Source organism: Primulina tabacum, chromosome 12 (assembly GCF_025594145.1).
Source record: "Primulina tabacum isolate GXHZ01 chromosome 12, ASM2559414v2, whole genome shotgun sequence".
Classification (NCBI taxonomy): Eukaryota; Viridiplantae; Streptophyta; class Magnoliopsida; order Lamiales; family Gesneriaceae; genus Primulina; species Primulina tabacum.
Genome location: NC_134561.1, coordinates 39,203,424 through 39,226,611, shown reverse-complemented (window position 1 = coordinate 39,226,611; position 23,188 = coordinate 39,203,424). Strand labels below are relative to the sequence as shown.

The 23,188-nt window shown below is 37.0% G+C and overlaps 1 protein-coding gene and 1 long non-coding RNA gene across 2 annotated transcripts; both read right to left on the bottom strand.

Annotated features, from left to right (window-relative positions):
* Positions 1-857: 857 nt before the first annotated feature.
* On the bottom strand, positions 858-9,465 carry LOC142520636 (uncharacterized). The gene is made up of 8 exons (XM_075623698.1): positions 9,254-9,465; positions 8,240-8,552; positions 7,465-7,662; positions 7,099-7,371; positions 6,190-6,292; positions 5,951-6,069; positions 2,165-2,341; positions 858-1,806 (listed from the first exon to the last, which is right to left on the bottom strand). The coding sequence occupies exons 2-8, from the start codon at positions 8,537-8,539 to the stop codon at positions 1,027-1,029; spliced, it is 1,950 nt and encodes a 649-aa protein (XP_075479813.1). The 5' UTR covers positions 8,540-8,552; positions 9,254-9,465; the 3' UTR covers positions 858-1,026.
* A 1,133-nt stretch (positions 9,466-10,598) lies between these two features.
* LOC142521498 (uncharacterized) lies at positions 10,599-22,909 on the bottom strand. The gene is made up of 3 exons (XR_012814213.1): positions 22,723-22,909; positions 22,128-22,176; positions 10,599-11,887 (listed from the first exon to the last, which is right to left on the bottom strand). It is a non-coding gene; the product is annotated as an uncharacterized LOC142521498 (long non-coding RNA).
* Between the last annotated feature and the right edge of the window lie 279 nt (positions 22,910-23,188).

The window sequence follows — 23,188 nt, the reverse complement described above, 5'->3', positions numbered from 1 at the left end:
GCATTTGTGAAATTTGATGAAAATGGTTCGTATTTCTTAACTGATCTTAAGAGATGCATGTATGATATTGATTATACGACCTAGTTTGATAAGGAATAGAGTGTTCTACTAGCATAATATAGTTTTCATGAAAACAATTGGCTACAATCCACATACATATAAAAGAGAGATGGACAGCTTGTCACATGAAGAAGGCTTTCACGCTTGGTGTCACAACTCGTTTCACGGTTAACTTCGACACATTTGTCAAACGATACTCTTTATCATGATTTAATTAATTTATCATAGTTAACATACATATGAATAGCAATGAGGATTTTCGGTTCCAAAAATGACTTTTCAAGGCCAAAATGTTTCTTAAAATTTGTAAATAATCATATAATTAGGACTAAAAATTATAATTTCAGAAGGAAAAATTAATTCAAATGATTTTTACTTAATATGATTATATAAATAAATTACTATTTAGTAATATAATATTCGATGCTTGTTCACGAGCTTTTGAGAAATTAAAAAGAGCTAAAAAATTATATGTACTGAACTTGATTTTTTTAAACTCTTTTAAAAAGAAGAGAAGAAGAAATGTTATTGGGCAAAAAAAAAAAAAAGTTCGTACATGGAAACAGAGGAGGAAAAAAGCCCAGGAATTTTTTTCCTGCCAGCTTCCAAAATGGTGGCGTCTAGCAAAACAGCACCGAGTGCTTTTAATCCTTAACAGCAGAGGATCCGGACCGAGTCCGTCAGATTTATTTATATTTAGTTATTTAGACTTATCAACTTTAAATAATAATAGTAAAAAATTTACCACCCCAAGTTTATTGAAATACACGAGGGAAGATATTTTTCAAAATGAAAAGTTTATTAAATAGTAATAATTATATTTGAATTTTATAAACAATGATGTATCATTTAAATCTGTAGAAAGGGAGGGCCCTATCACTAACTAGATTGGCTCAGCACAATGATGGAATACAGCAAAAGTCATCATTTTAACTCGCCAAAATGAATCCACCACCACTCAACTTACTAAAGAATACAATTGTCTTCTTCATTATTCCCTTCATTTTCAATTTCCCTAATCAGCTTTTCTATTTGTCTTCTATAGATAGGCATATAATGGTCAGCGATCATGGTCTGTGACAGCCTCAATTTACTATATAACGACCTGGGAGTGAGGAAAATACCCACTTTCGGCTCTTCCTCCGAGGTTTCGTCCAAATCACTTGATGTGCTGGCATCACTCACCCGGTCAGGGTCATCGTTAACCAGTGTAACAATATGCATTATCTTTCCAGGAGGGAAAAATCTGTGCACGTCCATTGTATTCGGTACAGGCTCGTTATCATCACTTACCTCAGCAATGGCTGCAGCTTCTTCTTCCCTAATTTCCTTTACCGTATCAACTTCCTCAGATGACTCCTGCTCGTAAAGCTCTCGTTCTAGCTGTTGCCACAATTCAACTTCTGTCATGCGATCTTCATTTCTTATGTGGTCCAATACACCCTCACCATCATCGCTGTCTGCAAAAGCAATCTCACTTGCACGATTGTCTGAAGTCCCTGCTGCATCCTCTGAGGAGAATTCTGGAAGTTCTTTGGTATTTGTAACAACTACGGTCTCCTCAACAGTTGTTTGGAAAGGGTCTAATGTTCCTCTCTGAGTTGACGAAGATTCTGGAGTCTCTGCTCTCACACTGCAATTTGTACGGGATCTCTGACGAGGACCAATGCAAGACCATGAAGACATATTTAGGCCAGGACGGGTCAAAGCTGCCTGCGCCATGCTTTGAGCTCTCTTCATAACCACCTACATCACCGAGTAAAATGTTGGTCCAACAAGATCTAACTAAATGCAACTCTGAATTCACGTGTGTAAACAACTTAGTTAGACGAGATTGGAAGACAATATCATCCTGAATGTTGAAGGTAAAAGTGGCAGTGTTAATGATCTTGAATTTACCAACACCGATAATCATTACTCAAAGTTGTCACCTTAAAACTACCGCAATCGTGTCAAACAAATCTTCCTATTTAAAAAGCAGAAGACCCAACAGGAATTGGTTATGACATCATCATACTATATGTTGAAATACAATAGAAGTTGACACTACTTGAGAGCTGTCTGCCTTTCCAAATGCTGAAATATTAGGATCAAATATTTACACCTGAGTACCACTGGAAACTGGACGTAGTAGTGCACCAGCACCAGCCACTTTTGCTTTAGCACTGGCCATGGATGGAAGCCGAGAACCCAACGCTGAAGCAGATCTATACACAGTACTAAGGATTCGGGTACGTTCAATTTGATTTCTCAGATCATTCAACCATGCAGATGCTGTGACCTTCGAATGGCATAAAGCTATTGTGAGCCAATAAAATTAAGGTAGAACGTGCGGAAAAAACATAATGCGCACAAACCTCTACATTACACCTCTATATTAATCTCAAATCGAAGATAAGCACACCAAAGAGTCAGTTTCAGGTTTTACGAATTCACAGGTTAAATCATATTCCTCTTCCGAGTGCACTACAGGGTTACCTGACCTCAGTTAGGCATGCTTAACGGACCAATTCGGACCTGAACCGGACCGGTATGGATGGACCGCACACCGAACCACCTCCAATCCACTATTTAATGTATTGAACCGATTTAGTATTTCCTGAACCGATTAAACCGGTTCTGGGACCGGATCCGGTCCGGAACAGGAAATTTTAAAAAATAATAATAAATGGCCGCTGGGCCAACGGCTACAATTGAGTAGCTGTCGGATTGCCAATGGCTACTGAATACACTTTTCTTTCTGCAATTGCGCAAATTTTTTTTTTAACCCATCAACTTTAAATACAAGATTGTTTTTTAACATTTTAAACAAAAATTTTCTCAACTCTACATTTCTCTATTTACTATCATTTGTTAACATATATTCAATAAAATTTGTTATAATTTTATCTACACTCAATATTCTCTTAATTATTATATACTTGCTCTTTTGCAATGTACTCAAATAAATAATTCGAATTTCAACAGCGTCATCTTCAAACCGTGGTGGTCGTGGTGAATACATTTCTCACTTTGGTGAACATTTTGGCTACATCACCGACTTTAATGAAGTCGAACATGACCACAAGCAGTAAGAAGCCATGAAACTCTTCAACAAAGATGTAGGGACGTCATCGTCCGCCCGAGTAAGCAATACGATTGCAACGGGTATGATGACAGCCCGAGCAAAGCGAAGAAAAGTTTGGGATCACTTACGAACAACACTTTTGCCATATGTAAAATTTGCAAAATCAAATATTCTACAAAACGGGTGGAGGTTCAGGTGGTATCGACACTTGGAAAAACATTTAGTCAAGATACATAAACTTGACCCTTAACTCTACAACCATTCGGTAGAAACCAACCCAACAACAAACTAATCATTCAAGTATTAAAAATTTCATAATTACAAAAGAAATTACTCAAAAAGTCATTGTTAATTTTGTTATGAAATGTTTTCGATCTTTTATAATAGTTTTGTTGAATTTATTAGTACTATTCAACCTGGGTTTTACAGTATTTCTAGACACAAACTTAAGAAATTTTATTCTGATATGTATAAGGAATATAAAGAAACACTAAAATCGCATCTTTCAAATATTTCTCATAGAGTTAGTTTGACAAAAGATATTTGGACTAAATATGAAACATGAATCTTATCTTGTTGTTACATGTCAATAGATTGATGAAACTTAGATTATGCAAAAAAGAATTTTAGAGCAAGATCATTAAGAATTGTCACATAACGCATACACTATAGAAACATATGCTTTAAATTTTGTTGTTACATGCAAAATATTGTCGCGGAGTCTTTAATGTTGATTGGCTATGATTGAATATTTTAAGTAACTGTATTTATTTGTTAGAAATTTTTATAGCAGCAAACGAAAACTTTTATGGCATTAATTACCCTACCGCAATCATATTTCTACATTTGCTTTTCAATATGTTCTAAAATTCTCTAGGGCTAGTCGAGCGCTAGACCAGCGCCTAGAGCCTAGGACGCGTAGGAGGGGACTAGGCCCAACCAGGCGGATTCCACGGTATCAAGAGACTTGTAATGGTTCTTAGAATATATTTCAACCCAAACTTTGTTAAAATTCAATTGACTATTAAAATCCAATTGACACATGGTTCATTCCTCCTACTTCTTCTGCTTAAGGCAAGTCAGGATAATAGGCAATGCAATAGAAATCATAATAAAGAAAAAAATTACTTTTAGAGTCTGACTCAATTTTCTTATGTGGGCAGAAATAAGCAAACAAAGAAGATGAGAGTGATGTGTTAGGACAAGCGCAAGCCAATAAATCGTGGTTTTAATTGGGCTTCCAATCCCAAAAAAATAAAAAGCAGAAACCTGTCATTCTTTCTTACGTCATGTTGTTTAACTGGCTAAAAATTCCCAAAAAACCTCTAAACACATAGGACCGCCTAGGCGCCCTTGCCACCTAGACGCCTCCTCCGATCGGGCGGCTCCCCGAGTTTAAGAACACTGGAATTTATTGATTACCATGATGATGTTATGCATGATTTTGCTTCCAAATGGAAATTTTTTTTTTTTTTGAAATGTTGGGAGAATATCCCAATTGTGCATGGCTTAACAAATGGCTTAACAAAATTAGTTGATATTAGTCAAAGTCAAAGCGGGTAGCTCCTTGGAGGCGCCAAGGCGGCCGGCTAGCATGAGTTTTAGAACACTGAAATTTATTGAATATCATGATGACGTTATGCATGATTTTGTTTCCAAATAGAAAACGAAATATTGGGAGAATAACCCAATTGTGCATGACTTACAACATTAGTTGATCTTAGTCAAAGTCAACGTGGGTTAGACATTATTTTTTAATATTATGTTAAATTTCTTCGGAAGAATGTTAACTATCAAAAGAAGTCGACGATGCATTCTTTTCGAGAATTATTTGATTTTTATGCTAGTGAAAAATGTGAACTGAGTGCACAGTTGAAGGAGATGCCGACAGAGAGAAGCAAAAGTGGAGCACTGAACTTCTTTCAAAGTTTGAAACGATAAAAGTTCAAAAGAAAATCGGTGACAACAACATATTACAATGAGATCCAAATTTATCTAAGCCAATATATTGGGACTACAAAGAATTTCGATGTACTTGATTCGCGGAAAGTAAATTCTCAACTTTAACCAGAGTTAGCGGTAATTGCAAGAGAGTCATTCAAAGTAAAATCGTTGCTTCTGAATCAGCTTTTTTACTATGTGGAAGAATCAATGGTGAACGAAAAACTAACTTAAAGTCAGAAACACTTAGCATGTTAGCATGCCTACAAGATTGATTTATAGCCGAAAAAAGAATAGGACTGTTGGAGCAATCAAAGAATTTCAAAGCTCAAGCTCCGACGAAGATCCGGAATGCTCAAAATATATTTTAATAAATCGTGATTAATTTTAGATGATTAATAGTGAAAATCAATATTTAAGTTATTTTACTTTTATGATTAATCAGTATTGTTTCCACTCAAAATACTAAATAAAAAAATTTGTCCATTAATAATAGTAATTTTATATTAAAAAATAATAAAATTTGGACCTGGAACCGGTTCGACCCGGACCAAAACCAGTCTATAAATTATAAAACTGGTCTGCAGTGCAGATTTACCATGGAACTGGCTCGACCGGTCCCGGAGCCTCCTGAACCAGAACCGGCGAACCGTTAAGCATGTCTGTCATATCCAAATTTATCATCTGATATTAGTTCTTACCTAGCTTATCTTTAACGCGTTAAAAGTGGAACCCCATTAGATGAAACTATTCTGACATGGATAAGTCGAGGTGACTACTACAACAACATTTAATGTGGAGATATAGAACAAACAAATCAATCTCTTTTCGAGACAAACTGCAAAATCTAGGAAATACTTTGGACAGCACTTGGAAAAATACCTCAGCACGCAAGTCATCCACAGATGCAGCTGAGAAAGTGGGCACCAAATCAGCACCGTTAATTACAGAAGTAACAAACTCATTTCCTGATTCAGCCAGTTCCCAAGTCATACAAGCAGCTGCAAGTAATAATTCATGATCATGTATAAAACCATGTCCTTAATAATATAATACTAAAAAGGATAATCTAGACCAGACAACAATAAATGTACAGAACTAATCAAGAAAATTAAATGAACCTGGAGCAAAAGCAAAACAAGTAGTGGTTGATAACTCTTTTTGTTCACGTAATACATATGTTAAAAGTGCAGCTGTGCCACCACCCAGAGAATGTCCAACGATCTGTAGACAACAGAACAGTAAGTCTTGAAACCAAAGCATTAGCAGTAACAAGGGCCAAATTTCAAAGTTAAACTTAACCTGAAATATGAGTGAAAAAAATATATTAAAAGCGAAAAAGAATTCTTGATGCCTCAAGTGATGTAATAGATAAATTTAACTTTTCAATCAGACATTAGCATGACATATTAAAAAATTATGCAGTTAAAGCAGCTTCAACAGATAGTACCTATGACGGAAGCCATTTTCTCAACTTACACATAATTCTGGGAAAAAACTGGATGAGTCAGCTAAAGAAGTTTTGGACTGTATAATGCAAATGTGTAAACGACATAATTCAGAATTAGAGAATGGAGTTTCTGTGTGATTTCACATGCCAGATAGGAAAAATATCAGAGGTGAAAACTCACACCTCGTCCAAGTAAAACCAACCAAGTAAACTTAAATCTTATAACCTCGTGGGGGTGTTTTCTTAACCACTCAATTATTGTATTTATTACAAAATGCATTCTTCAATTTTTTTACTTTGATATTATCTATACTTCTTAAATAAGTTAATTAATATATTTGCTGACATATATAATCTCATTTTATTTTAATTTTATACTTTATTAAAATAAAAACTGAAAAAATAAAACCTGGCTACTGGACTGGAATGGATACCCAGTCCAGACCAGGTTTTAAAGGGATGGCTTTATTTAACCTAACAGATCAGGGCCAAAAAATATTTTCCTGGGTCAAGTGAGAAGTTTGCCCGCCCAGCCTGTTTTCATCCCTTTAAAGAAACTTGAGTTGAAGAAAATGTAAACCTTAAGGGTGTAATCGGGATGGCTGTTCACTGCCATGAGGAGACGAGGAGTGGCAAGTTTTGCAATCCATCTTGCAGCTGCAACCATTCCGCAATGTGCATAACCTAAAACCAAGTTGTTGACTCCACCTCCATAAACCACGGTATGATGGAATGGTACCACTGCTCCTGTAACAGCGGTCAAAGTATCCTTGACACTGTGAGTTCCACGGATCAGCAAAAGGAAATTTTTTGCTTTGTGGTCGACCAATATAGTAAATGCTGGTTTTAATATCTACATCAAGATTCAAAATACAGATCAGATAATGAGCTTACAACCAGATAAACACTCAAAATATTTAGTCAACAAGTAGAAATAAAACTTTACGCCAGCTTTAGGTTCTTGGAGGAGAACATCTTCTTTAGAATACCCAGTTTCCTCCAAAAATAAAGGGAAGGGCTTTTTTGAGAAATGCCAGCAGAGTGTAAGCAAATTTAAGAGATATTTAAGCTCCACACAAATTTCAAGTCCTTTAAGCTGTAAGCTGTCTTTACCACCAAATTCACGGCTAACGTGCAAATTTCCCTGCATAGTAAGTTCAGTCTTAACAATTACATTTGCAGAACATCCAATTTCTTGTTGAAAGATAAATTAACTTATAAATTGGGAGCAACTGCCCATAAACTAACAGTTTATGAACATGATCTTATGCTAGTATTTTCGGTACCACATATATACATGGTTCAGTGCGACCATTTGCTTGGATATCAGTTGAGCAAGTAAACAAAACCTACCGAACCTTAAATCATCATCTTCGCCTTCTATATGTTAACTCCGATTAGTTTAATACATTCCCTGTTTACTATTACGCCAATATCATGTTATGTGAACCTAAAACTGTTCTCACTGCTTTGATACATTCACAACCAGCACTTCCCAGATCATATGGATGATGATGCAACTATTAACTCCTCTAAGTAAAATCAGTTCTTCAGTTCAACAATAATCTGAACTTAGCATTTTACCGTTCTATATAGTTTCTACAAAAGATTTTAATTTACACCTAAAAGTCATGAATATTGTGAAAATGGAAACGGGGAGATGTTGTGTATCACCCGTCAAAAGAATAGCTTGGAACATGTGAAATTTGAAAAATGCATACCTGCCGTTTTAAGAGAAAACTGATACCAAAAGCCAAATCACCAATGGGCCACTTCCCCAAAGTCTCAGAGTAAGTAAATCTAAGAGTCTCCGACAAAGTAGATATTGTCTCTAGCCATGTTGCAGGAGCTTGTATAAGTCTATGAGAGACTCTATCAACCGCCAATGGGGGATGATTGTGCACATCTCCACCATTTTCATCATCATCACTAATTCTTCTATTCGATTGAATTTTTTTATTCAACGTGTAATACAAAAGAGCAGCTGCACCTGCTGCCGTGGCCATTGTGGCTGTAGCCATGAGCTTTGGAGCACTACCATTTTACAAAAGTGAGAAGACAATATCTCAGTATGCTAGCACATAAAAAGGATTTTTCTAAAGATCTCCAAAATAGGCTAGTAAAAAAATTCATACATGCAATAAAAGCTTCAATAGTCACTAGATAGACTCGACATTAATTGATATGCTAAAGGTAACACAATAAGAATAACAGAGTTGGATATTTTAAAGGATGCAACAAAGGACCTTCCTCTGCTTTTCAATAACAATAAAGAACATGTTTATCCCTTCGGATATCTTGTATACACTTCTATAAAAGCTCAAATCATGTAATGAGTAACAGACTCAAAATACCATCAAAACAATTTATCAACCACAACAAAGAAAATAAACACTAACTGTTAAAAATTCTCAATCAAACACAACTTCTTCTCTAATTCTCATTCCATGCAAGGATTAGTCATAAGAGAACAATAAAAAAAATCGGATTGTCCTACACTCAATAAACCCAACAAATAAAATGATTTCGACAAATCCTCAGCATGCCAATGGATTACTCATGCAAAAAAGGCAACTTTATTAACCTTAACATGATTAAAAGAAAGCCCTAGAACCCCCAACTTCGAGTACCAATTTTAATTTTAATTTTAATTTTAATTTTAATCAATGAAAAAGATACGGTCGGTAGACGAAATCGAGGAGGAAAAAAAACGACGAGGATTTTAGTTGCCGTACCTGAATTCTTGGAGGGTTTGAGGGATGATTCGACGGTGATTATTTAGCTTCGAGTGTAAGGAATCCGAAATTTAAGAGAAGAAGAAAAGCATACAGAGCACAGGTGTAGTTAGCCGGAAGTCAAAATTGATTTCGGATGTTTGGATCAGAATCGGACCTTTTAATCAAAGTCAGCCCACCGCCTCTTCGTTATTTGCTTTTTGGGAAAATTGGGAGTAATGGAAGTGTTAATTAAAAAAAAAATGAATGTAATTTATTTTTTTCTATAAAGAACAATATTAATGATGATTAAAATCGTTGGTAGTGGATTTCACTATTCAGAGTTGGTGGAATATCACATCATGACATATCGTGACAAAAGTAGGTGGCAAATCAATGTAAACTTTTTGAATTTTTGAATTTTACTATTCGCTTTAATCCTCCATGTGTGCGAAAGCCACAAAGAAAAAATTTGATAAAACAATGTCACGTATCAGATTCACTTTGATTCCAAGCCACATATGGTATCAGAGCCATGTAAATAGTCTGGTTAATAATTTAGCAGTTTCATTCAATGAATATTTTTGGTATGAAAGAAACTGTTTAAACCAGTTTAAATGAAAAATATGATTTACCAGAAAATTTGAATTTATTGAATAAATGGATTATTCCTAAGATAGAATCTAAAATGATTTATAAGTTAGGAACCTTTGAAAAATTGGTTTCAAACAAATAGTTAAAACTACAGAATTATCAGTACCTCTTCATAATGATGAAATGGTTATTAGATTGTTAAATAATAAAGATATTTTACCTTATAGGAAAAATTATAGATTAATTCATATAGGTTTAATTCAAATTGCTTTTAGACCTTTAACTTTAGAAGGACTACCTGAAGGCTTCATAGTAGCTTTAGGAGATGGTAGAAATTTAAATTAGAAACAATCCCTTATGGGAATAATTCAATCTAGTCTGGCTCATGGTCCAGTATATTTTGATGTTCATCCTAATTTATCTTTATCTTTGTCTGATATAAATATATTAGATTCTTTAACATTAAATGTTAAAACACATGGTTATAATTATATTCCTGGAACATAAGTCATATGTATCTGTTATCGTATTTATTATAAACCATTATTTACACTTAATCATATGTGTAAAAGAATAGATAAAAAATTAAATGAAACTATTCTAATAGAAACTAATTTTAATAGATCTATAAAATCGGAAGAAATTGAAATTTCAGAAAACTGGATAATTGAACAAGCTGTTCCTAGAAATCCTATAATAAATAGGGACATACAAAAAGTTATACAAAATAATGAAGGATTTGTTCAAATACCGTTCAATAATGAACAAAGAAGATTATTGTGAGGCTCATTTACTCTAATGACAATTAATGATCAAACAATAATGGTTTGATTTAAAGCTGCAGTGGAAAAAGATTTAAAATACTTTAAAACAGACCTCAGGGCCTAGAAAAAATTCGGCATGACCTCCCCGTAAGTAGGACATCCCGAAAACTCAAACAGCAGTTTATATCAAAATATACTCCAACTAGAGTCATTAAATCAAAAACCGAAGTTAAACAACCTATAGCCGCACTGGCCAGGACTAAGCAGAAATTAAAAATTACCAATTACTCACCAGATCAAAAATATCACAGAGTCGACTCAGAACATTGCAAAAACAACCAAATACCACTACAGATACACGGGGCATTTCCCCGGCAAATAAGCTTCAATACAAGACTGAAACAAACCCAAGATATACATATAGACTAACTGGGAGACTCCACTGAACAGAACCAAGCAATCCAACCTCAATCCCGAGCTCCACTGACGGAACTTCGGCCTGATGCTGCACAACGACTCGGGAGATCTATCATGGTGCCCAATAGCAACCACAGTAGCCCCCCCCAGTAAACAACTGAGGTTAGGATTCTGGTATGAAACAGTTCAACAATAACAACAATAATCATAAATCATGCATCATCATATAATAAAATGTAATATGCAATGCATGAAAGGCTCAACGAATAATCGGGATAACAGGAGCCAACAAACGGTACGATAACAACTGGAATAATGCTCGAGCAACAACACAGGGGAGCTATATCGTCATGCAGCTAAACCGCCCTGCCAAGTATGCGAGGTATGCCAAGCTGTGTTGAATAACACCCCTGACTCGGCCTCCATATACCTGATACGATATAACAGGATGACACAACAGAACAAACTAGATGACACAATCCCAGCGCTCACCTCAAAAGGCTGCACTAACCATGGGATTGTTCAATCACATCTACGGTCTCATGTGTATAGGCCTATCAGCCACACAATGATCCCGAGATAAACAACAGTGCCAGATAACAACGGATATCAACAATGGACTAACAAGAACGATATGTTCAATATGAATGTCATAACTGTATGCCCGATGCTAAGTGCCAATAATATGTCATAATAATAAACATAGATCACAACGAAGGCATTTAACAATTTACAACAGTCAACAAGTCATAAACACGATCCATGTAACACAGAATGACAATTAAACATAATTTATGTTTTACCGTCGTATGTTACCGAGCTGTAACATACCTATACCAACTTGAAACTCCAATATCAACTTCTCTTCAAGACTCTCGGCCTAAACAAAACCACAATAAGCTGATCATGAAAACTACATTCCATACCAATGTCCGATTTGGCACAAAAGAGCTTAAAATTCGTATCTCACTCAATATTAACTCAAATCAATATCCGCTAATTGAAAATGAAAGATAACTCAATTAAGTTTCTTTAGTTGAAACCATCTTCAGAATCTCAGTAGATTATTCTCAGAATTTTCAAGAACTCACTGCTACTTCCTAATTCGCGGACAAAATCTCATACACTGAGCAGTTCCAGAAAAACAAGCATAACTTGCTCAATTCTTAATAGAATATAACGAATCTTATATCATTACGAAGACAACACAAAGATCTACAACTCTTATTTGAATCACAAGTGCAGAATCCGAGCGCATAATTGACAAAAACTCGAATTACAGTAGGTGTCCTGCACAGCACAATTGCAGAATTCGATTTTGGCACATTTGGTAGAAAAATCATAACAAATCCGTTTCTTATTGAAATTCGATGATTCCAGCGGCTATAGAAAGCTAACAAACAGAGCTACAAGTTCTATTCGAGCCACAAGTCGAGATTCTTAACGGACAATACACAAAACTTCGAATTTCAGAAGCACAAGAACCGAACTCACCAAAATACTGCACACAAACAGGGCTCGCGAAATGGAGCTTTGATCAGCTCGCTTCCTCGCTCAAAATTCGTGGTTTCTGAGTTGAATTGAAGCCTAGGATGTTAGGAAGACACTCCTTCAGACCGATCGAGATTTCGACGCCGGACGGAGGAGATATCGCGATTTTGCCACGGTTGCTCCAAGGGTGACGGGAATGGGGTTGAGGGAAATGGGTTTTCTTCTTTCTTATGTCGTTTTTTTCTTCTTGAATGAGGTAGGTGTGTATTGCATGTATTTAATAATAATAATAGATCACCAAAATAGTAACCCAAGCCCATTTATCCCGGTCTAAATTTATTTGCTCTCGTGTGTTATTTAAACTCTATATGTATTTTATATCGTTAAATTCTCCGATATTTTAAAATACATATTTTTAACATACTTCTTGAATTTATTTGGCATAAATAATTATTTTAATTTACAACTCAATAATTATTCTAATTATGCCAAATTACCGGATAATTAATTACAGGGCCTTACACTTCTCCACCCCTTAAAACAAATTTCGTCCTCGAAATTTCTGTTTTTCCACATACATCTTACACACAATACGAAACCAACAATACATTATTAGGAATCAAACAGATATGGATAAGATGCTCTCATCTTCTCTTCTGTTTCCCACGTTGATTCTTCTACACCATGCCTCGACCACTGAACACGTACAAGTGGAATAACTTTATTGTGTAAAACTTTATCTTTACGATCCAAGATACAAACAGGATACTCAGTATACGATAGAGACGGATCAAGTTCAACCTCATCAGGCTGAATCACATGAGACGGATCGGGCTCATACTTACGCAACATAGAAACATGGAAACCATCATGGATGCCAGATAAAGACTGGGGCAAATCCAAACGATAAGCGCAAGTCTCAATACGCTCAACAATCTCGTAGGGGCCAACGAAACGAGATGACAACTTACCTCTCATACCAAAACGAACAACACCTCTAAACGGAGAGATTCTCAGAAACACAAAATCTCCAACTTGAAATTCTAGAGGTCGACGACGTCTGTTAGCATAACTAGCTTGCCGATCTTGGGCTGCTTTCATTCTCTGACGATTCAACTGGACTTTATCATGCATTTCCTGAGCAATCTCAGGTCTAGTCTGTAGAGGCCCATATTTCGTATTTGAAAATTTGCGGAATAATTTAAAATTTTCTTTAAAAGTAAATAACTTGCCTCATTCATAAAATAAATGGATAAAAGTTTTAATGTTAAAATAGCAGCGGAAGTAAATACTGTTTCAAAACAATCACTCAAAAATATTTCAACAAGACAAAATGAGTTTGAGCATAAAAATGATAAATAAACTGAAACATGAGGTCCTCGGGTTCCTACTACTGCCGACCCAAGCTAGCTCACTGGTCCCCGCCCTCGGTCCCGATCTCATCAGTACTCACAACAATCAAGTCTAGTGAGTCTAAAGACTCAGCATGCATATATCGTGAATAACAACTAAAATGTATCAAAAAATTGCATGCCATGAAAAGATATCATATCGTAAAGCGTAACGTGAAAATCGTGTCATGAATAATTATAAATACGTGCATAACTGAAAATCGTATGTAAAATGTTTGCTCGATAGAGCCCTGTCGTAAAATAGCATATCATAATTTTCTGTTGAGATAATGTTCTACTCAAGTGGCCCATAACATAACGTAACATAACATGCTCGTCTGATCAGACTAAACCACAGTATACTGGGCGGTAGAGATAATCACAGCCCTTGGACTGGATATCCGTACCCATACATGAACATGAATCGGTCGTAAGTCACCGGGTGAAGTAATAATCCCATAAGCGTGAAGTGGCCACAAGACATAAAATGTATATCTCAAAATAAACATTTTATATTTTATCCACGTAATATAATTAAAAACTCTGTCTTATTTTTACCAAATGGGTTGGATCATTCCCAGGCTCGCTGCGACCTAATTCTAACATGAGAAACATGAAAATAAACTTAACTTGACCAACACATCAAAATTGAACTAAAAACGAGACTATTACGCCCAACAAACTTAGTATCTAACCATGACTCCGTACCAACCCGAACCAACATCGAACCATCATTTAGTCATGATTAAAATACGCCTAAAATACTGGAAAATAAATACCAAGGGCTTTAATACACGAAAATTGTGCATGGAGGCCAAAATCATGAAACGCTCTTTCGAGAGTCACTTTGGCACATCGCACCGTAAATTCTCGTACGACCTCTAAACTTAACCAAATCACAAACGGCCAAAAACATGACCTTCCTAACTCAATGAGGTACTGTACATTCCAAGGTCATAGGCTAAAAGCCAACCAAGAACTCAAAACAAGCCTCTGAACCGAAGGCAAAGTTGCTGTCAAAAATACAGCAGCAGCTGTTGTCCTTTCTTGCTTTGTTTACGAGGCTATTGGCCATTGGGGCTTGAACTGCCAACCAGAACCTCTTCCCAACATCCTAAGGTGTGGTTTGAACTATGGCTAAGGGCCCTAGGCCAACCACAATCCAATCCAACACCTACGACGATCCCAATCTTCACCCAAGAACACACATGGCACGCGTGGGGGTGTTGCTTGTTTTGCTGTCATGGATCATTCCAGTTGCCATGGGATCGACCATGGCATGATCTAGACATCATGAGGCATTGTGTGAACCGTGGCTAAGGGCTAAAAAGCCAACCAAGATCCACACCAACCTCAAAACCGAAAACTACTCACACAACTCGAAAAAGAATGAAAACCGAGGGGCTGTCTTGTTTTGTTTTAAAACCGATGGGAATATAAACCAAGCCATGAAAGGTCATCTTGGTCACGTCCTATACATGCTAGGGAAGTGTTCAAACAGTGGTTATAGGCCATAGGCCAACCAAGATCCGAACTCTCCCTTTAGACAATCAACAACTAAAATCGAGGGCCAAAAATTGAAAGGTTGCGAGTTGCTGTCAAAGATTGTTTTGCTGGGGCGAAAGGGCTCAAAACAATGGACTAATCCCTTCCTAACACACCCTATAACATGACCATAAGCAGCCTTGAACGCCTGGAACTGAGCCAAACCTTGAAACCATCAAAACGATACCAAACGTGAAGCATGAAGAGAAGCCGAAAATATTCTGCGCAGGTTTTCGAAACTTGCTGTCAAACATTTCGGTTTTTGCTATTAAAAACATGTACATGTGATGTCTAAAAATAATTATATGGCTTGATTGAAGAGAAAAGAAACATATATACATGTCTTGAATTTGTTTGAAAAAAAAACAAATTGATACGACGACACGGCGCGGCGGAGACGGAGTTCCTTTACTTTCTTGTTTTCTTCCTTGTTTCTCACGTTTTTTTGAGAGGTTTTGCTACTAAATTTCGGTGGAAGTGGTGAGGGAGAGAAGCATAGGAAATGAAGGGAATGATTGCAAGATAAATGGAGATTTGAAATGGCCAACCCAACTTTCTATCCTAGTGTTTGATAGATAAGGAATGAAGAGTGATTTGATTTGATTTAATGGAGGTTGTGGCCGATTTTATCATTCAAAATAAGGTAGGAAAATTGCTTAATTAATAATTATTGAAGATTAAATGTGATGGAATTATCTCCCAAGAAAAGATAAGGAAATGAATTAAAAATGGAGAATTGCCAAATATTTTAAATCCTATCAAGGAGGTGGCCGAAATCTACTATTAAAATGGGATGGAATATTGCTTAATTCAATAATTATTGGTGATGAAAAAAACGAAGTGATTATCTACCAAGAATGGATAAGGAAAGGAATAAAAATGGAGAGTTGTCAAACTTTTTAAATCTTTTAATGTGATGGCCGAATTCTTGATATAAAATGGAGGAAAATATTGCTTAAATAGTGAATTTTATCTCCTTAAAGTTTTAAACACTAATTATGTATTTTAGTGAGTTAATACATTAATTTGGGATAATAATTATCTTGCATGCATGGCTAATTTTTAAAATAAATTTACTAACATGTTAAGTTACAATTTCTTAAATAAAATAAGCCTAGATTAACTTATCTCAATACTCCGACTCCGGTCCGGCCTCGCTTTTTTATCCGAAAAGATAAAAGCTAAACTACTGCGATTTAAAATAAATGCTCATGACTTAATAAAATTTAAAATGCTTTAAATATAAAAGAAATCATTTTAATTTAAATAATAGTAATTATACATGGCTTATACGTAGTTTGATATAACAGGTTCTACACAGTCAACTGCTTCTCACCAAATTCATCCCAACAAAGAGGTGATCGACACCGTATGCCGTACAAAGCTTCAAAAAGAGCCATACCAATAGTCACCTGGAAACTGTTGTTATATGAAAATTCTACTAGTGGTAAAGCTTCCTGCCAACTGTCTTTGAAATCCATAACCACTGCTCGAAGCAGATCCTCGAGTGTCTGGATTGTACGCTCTGTCTGACCATTGGTCTGAGGATGGTATGCATTACTCATCGCAAGTCGTGTACCCATTTCTTTTTGAAAACTAGTTCAAAACTTTGATGTGAATCTAGGGTCACGATCTGAGACTATTGCAACTGGAACTCCATGAAGTCTCACAACATTTTCAATATACAGACGAGCCATTTTCTTGAACGAATACGTCCTCTCATACGGAATAAAGTGTGCCGATATAGATAATCTGTCGACAATCACCCAAATGGCATCGAAATGACGAGAAGTACGTGGCAAATGCGTAACAAAATCCATAGCCACGTGCTCCCAGTTCCACTGAGGAACCTCAAGACTATGCAATAATCCTCCAGGTCTCATTCGTTCTGCTTTGACTTGCTGACAGATCAGACAACGAGACACAAACTTAGCCACATCCTTTTTCATATTCTTCCACCAAAACTGAGGCCATAGAATATGATACATTTTCCTTCCTCTTGGGTGGATACTATATCGAGTACAATGAGCTTCTTTAAGGATAGCTGTACGCACTTTAGGAATATCTGGGACAACCAATCTACCATTCAACCGAAGAGAATCATCTGAGTGAATTGAGAAACCAGATTGGTGTCCTTGAGATACTAACTCATAAGATTTCAGAACTCGATCATCAGTTTTCTGAGCTGACTTTACAATCTGAATCAACTCTGGCTCAATAGAAATCTGATACACACAAACAGCATTACCTTGGATTTGAAAATCCAACCCGGAAGTGCAAATATCATTTCGTAACTTAGAAACATGAATCAAGGATAAATTAACATCAACAACCTTACGACTCAAATCATCGGCAATGACATTCACTTTTCCCGGATGATACTGGATCTCACAATCATAATCTTTCAAAAGATCCATCCAACGTCTCTGTCTCATATTCAGATCTGACTGAGAGAACAAATACTTCAAACTCTTGTGATCAGAATAGATTACAAATTGTTCCCAAACAAATAATGCCTCCAAATCTTGAGAGCAAAAACAATAGCAACCAATTCCAAGTCATGAACAGGATACTTAGACTCATGCGGTTTCAACTGACGAGAACCATAGGCCACAACTCTTCCATGCTGCATCAGTGCACAACCTAATCCTCGATTTGATGCATCGGTACAAACAACGAATCCTCCAGAACAACTTGGGATGGTAAGAACTGGTGCAGAAGTCAATCTCTTCTTCAACTCGACAAAACTTGACTCACATTCATCAGACCAAATGAATCTTTTATTTTTCTGAGTCAGTTGAGTGATAGGTCTAGCAATCTTTGAGAAATTTTCGATAAATCTTCGGTAATAACCAACTAAACCCATGAAACTGCGAATCTCTGGCACATTGGTCGGTCGTGCCCAGTTTAGAACTGCTTTCACTTTACTTGGATCGACAGAAATACCATGTTGAGATATGACATGGCCCAGAAACACAACTCTATCTAACCAAAACTCATACTTGGATAGCTTGGCGTACAACTGCTTCCTTTGAAGAGTTCGAAGAACTAATCTCAAGTGTTTGGCATGCTCTTCCTCAAACTTGAAATAAACAAGAATATCATCGATGAATACAATCACAAAACGATCGAGATATTTACGAAATACTCGATTCATCAAGTCCATAAACATAGCAGGAGCGTTGGTCAAATCAAAAGGCATAACCAAAAATTCAAAGTGTCCGTATCTCGTGCGAAAGCTGTTTTCGGCATATCTTCTTGTCTAACTCGCACTTGATGGTACCCAGAACGGAGATCAATCTTAGAATACACCGAAGTACCTTGCAACTGATCAAATAAGTCATCAATCCTAGGGAGTGGATATTTATTCTTGACAGTAAACTTATTCAGTTGCCGATAATCAATACACATCCGCACCGTACCATCTTTCTTCTTGACAAATAGAATCGGTGCACCCCACGGTGAAGAACTCGAGCGAATATAACCTTTACTCAACAAATCCTGTAATTGTTCTTTCAGTTCTTTTAGCTCAACGGGAGCTAAACGATATGGTGCTCGAGATATGGGTTCCGTTCCTAGCATTAATTCGATACTGAACTCAACTTCTCGTTCTGGTGGAAAACCAGGAATCTCTTCTGGAAACACATCAGGAAATTCACAAACTACAGAAATATCAGAAATCCGTCGCTCATCCTGCGATAGATCAACAGCATAAACCAGAAAACCTTTATGACCAGAATCTAACAATCGATTCATCTCAATGGCAGAAACTAGAGGAATCTTGGCTTGAAAACCACGGCCATAGAAAGTCCATTTAGGAGCAAAGCTAGGCCTGAAACGAACTATTCCTCGATAACAGTCAACAGTGGCATGATTTGCAATGAAAACATCCATACCAATGATACAATCAAAGTCATGCATATGTAGGACTATGAGATTCAGATACAGAACATTTTCATCGTGAAACAAAACCGCATTGAACACCACATTATCAATGATAATCATTTTGCCCATCGGAGTAGCAACAGATAGATTGGAATTCATACTAGTTGTGCGAAGATCATGCGAAACAACGAATGCATGAGAAACAAAGGAATGAGATTCTCCGGTATCAAATAACACTTGGCTATAAAACCACATAGAGTACAGTTACCAGTAATGACAGTACCTGGAGCTGCCTGAGCCTCGTCCGCAGTAAAGGCGAATACATGAACAGATGACTGATTCTGTTGACCACCTTGCCCTCTGCTCTGATGCGAAGGGCGACTAGGCTGATGGGAAGACTGGGACGCTGCTGGAATTCTATTACTTTGAGCTCCACTACCTGCCAGGGCTGATTTCCCCGTCTTACTAGGACAAACTCTAGCAAAATGACCCGGCCGACCACAATTATTACAAACCCCCTTGAACTCCAACACACTGATTACTGGAATGCTTGCCCCCATACTGATCACAATAAGGTCCACTATAACGATATCCACCAATGGTTCCCTGAACTCCCTGAACTCGAAGAACTAGAACCGTGCTTCTTAAATTGCTTCCCACGTGGACGAAGAGATGCAGAACCAGATGAACTGAATTGTTGCCTCCTCGACTGATGATGTTGGGTAGGAACTCAATTGCCACTCCTCTTAAGACTAGCTTCAGCCCTTTTTGCTATTTCTACTGCTTCAAGATAATTCAGTGGCTTACCGGTATAAACAAAAGGGTGCAGATGATCGTTCAATCCTTCAATGAAACTTTCAACAACAGCAACCTGACTCGCAACAACATGAGGAGCATATCTCAGCATAGCATAAAAAGTATCTGCATACTCCGAAACTAACATGTCGCCCTGCTTCAAATTATGAAACTCCGAAGCCTTAGAACTGTAAAATGATAGAGGATAGTAACTCTCCTTAAAATTCAGCTTGAATATATACCATGATGGAACAATTCTCTGAGCATCTAAAGTCATCAATATAGTAGACCACCACATTTTAGTACGATCTTTCAACTGATGCACAGCTAATCTCAATCGACACTCTGAAGGATACTCAATCAAATCAAACAATTCCTCAATCTCAGAAATCCATAGTTCTGCTTTCTCAGCTCCCTCAGAACCACTGAATCGAGGTGGATGCATAGAATGGAAACGAGCAACTAACTCATCCATCCTAAGCTGGTCTAGATGATCATCAGCTTGCTCAACAAAAGTATCATCAACAACATGGACACGAGGTCTACCACGTCCACGACCTCGACCTCGAGCTAGAGGAATCTCATTAACAGGAATTTCTCCATCTCCCTCCATTCTTTACGATAAAACATCAAAACAATTAGAATGGAAGCCAACAAATCTTATAATTACATAAACATGCTGTCGAGTAGCATACACAGGCGCAACAACCATTTTAGCGTCAAGACTCGAGTGTCCTAGACTCTAGTTCGAGCGTATCCCAGTTCACGCTCTGATACCAAGATGTGAGGCCCATTTACTCTAATGACAATTAATGATCAAACAATAATGGTTTGACTTAAAGCTGCAGCGGAAAAAGGTTTAAAATACTTTAAAACGGACCTCAGGGCCTAGAAAAAATTCGGCATGACCTCCCCGTAAGTAGGACATCCCGAAAACTCAAACAACAGTTTATATCAAAATATACTCCAACTAGAGTCATTAAATCAAAAACCGAAGTTAAACAACTTATAGCCGCACTGGCCAGGACTAAGCAGAAATTAAAACCTATCAATTACTCACTAGATCAAAAATATCACAGAGTCGACTCAGAACAGTGCAAAAACAACCAAATACCACTACAGATACACGGGGCATCTCCCCGGCAAAAAAACTTCAATACAAGACTGAAACAAACCCAAGACATACATATAGACTAACTGGGAGACTCCACTGAACAGAACCAAGCAATCCAACCTCAATCCCGAGCTCCACTGGCGGAACTTCGGCCTGATGCTGCAAAACGACTCGGGAGATCTACCATAGTGCCCAATAGCAACCACAGTAGCCCCCCAGTAAACAACTGAGGTTAGGATTTTGGTATGAAACAGTTCAACAATAACAACAATAATCATAAATCATGCATCATCATATAATAAAATGTAATATGCAATGCATGAAAGGCTCAACGAATAATCGAGATAACAGGAGCCAACAAACGGTACGATAACAACTGGAATAATGCCCGAGCAACAACACAGGGGAGCTACATCGTCATGCAGCTAAATCGCCCTGCCAAGTATGCGAGGTATGCCAAACTGTGCTGAATAACACCCCTGACTCGGCCTCCATACAGCTAATACGATATAACAGGATGGCACAACAGAACAAACTAGATGACACAATCCCAGCGCTCACCTCAAAAGGCAGCACTAACCATGGGATTGTTCAATCACATCTACGGTCTCATGTGTATAGGCTATCAACCACACAATGATCCCGAGATAAACAACAGTGCCAGATAACAACGGATATCAACAATGGGCTAACAAGAACGATAGGCTCAACATGAATGTCATAACTGTATGCCCGATGCTAAATGCCAATAATATGTCATAATAATAAACATAGATCACAACGAATGCATTTAACAATTTACAACAGTCAACAAGTCATAAACACGATCCATGTAACACAGAATGACAATTAAACATAATTTATGTTTTACCGTCGTATGTTACCGAGCTGTAACATACCTATACCAACTTGAAACTCCAATATCAACTTCTCTTCAAGACTCTCGGCCTAAACAAAACCACAATAAGCTGATCATGAAAACTACATTTCATACCAATGTCCGATTTGGCACAAAAAGCATAAAATTCGTATCTCAGTAGATTATTCTCAGAATTTTCAAGAACTCACTGCTACTTCCGAATTCGCGGACAGAATCTCATACACTGAGCAGTTCCAGAAAAACAAGCATAACTTGCTCAAATCTTAATGGAATATAACGAATCTTATATCATTACGAAGAAAACACAAAGCTCTACAACTCTTATTTGAATCACAAGTCCAGAATCCGAGCGCATAATTGACAAAAACTCGAATTACAGTAGGTGTCCTACACAATTGCAGAATTCGATTTTGGCACATTTGGTAGAAAAATCATAACAAATCCGTTTCTTATTGAAATTCGATGATTCCAGCGGCTATAGAAAGCTAACAAACAGAGCTACAAGTTCTATTCGAACCACAAGTCGAGATTCTTAACGGACAATACACAAAACTTCGAATTTCAGAAGCACAAGAACTGAACTCACCAAAATATTGCACAGAAACAGAGCTCACAAAATGGAGCTTCGATCTGCTCGCTTCCTCGCTCAAAATTTGTGATTTCTTACTTGAATCGAAGCCTAGGATGTTAGGAAGACACCCTTTCAGACCGATCGAGATTTCGACGCCGGACGGAGGAGATATCGCGATTTTGCCACGGTTGCTCCAAGGGTGACGGGAATGGGGTTGGGGGAAATGGGTTTTCTTCTTTCTTATGTCGTTTTTTCTTCTTGAATGAGGTAGGTGTGTATTGCATGTATTTAATAATAATAATGGATCACCAAAATAGTAACCCAAGCCCATTTATCCCGGTCTGAATTTATTTGCTCTCGTGTGTTATTTAAACTTTATATGTATTTTATATCGTTAAATTCTCCGATATTCTAAAATTCATATTTTTAACACACTTCTTGAATTTATTTGGCATAAATAATTATTTTAATTTACAACTCAATAATTATCATAATTATGCCAAATTACC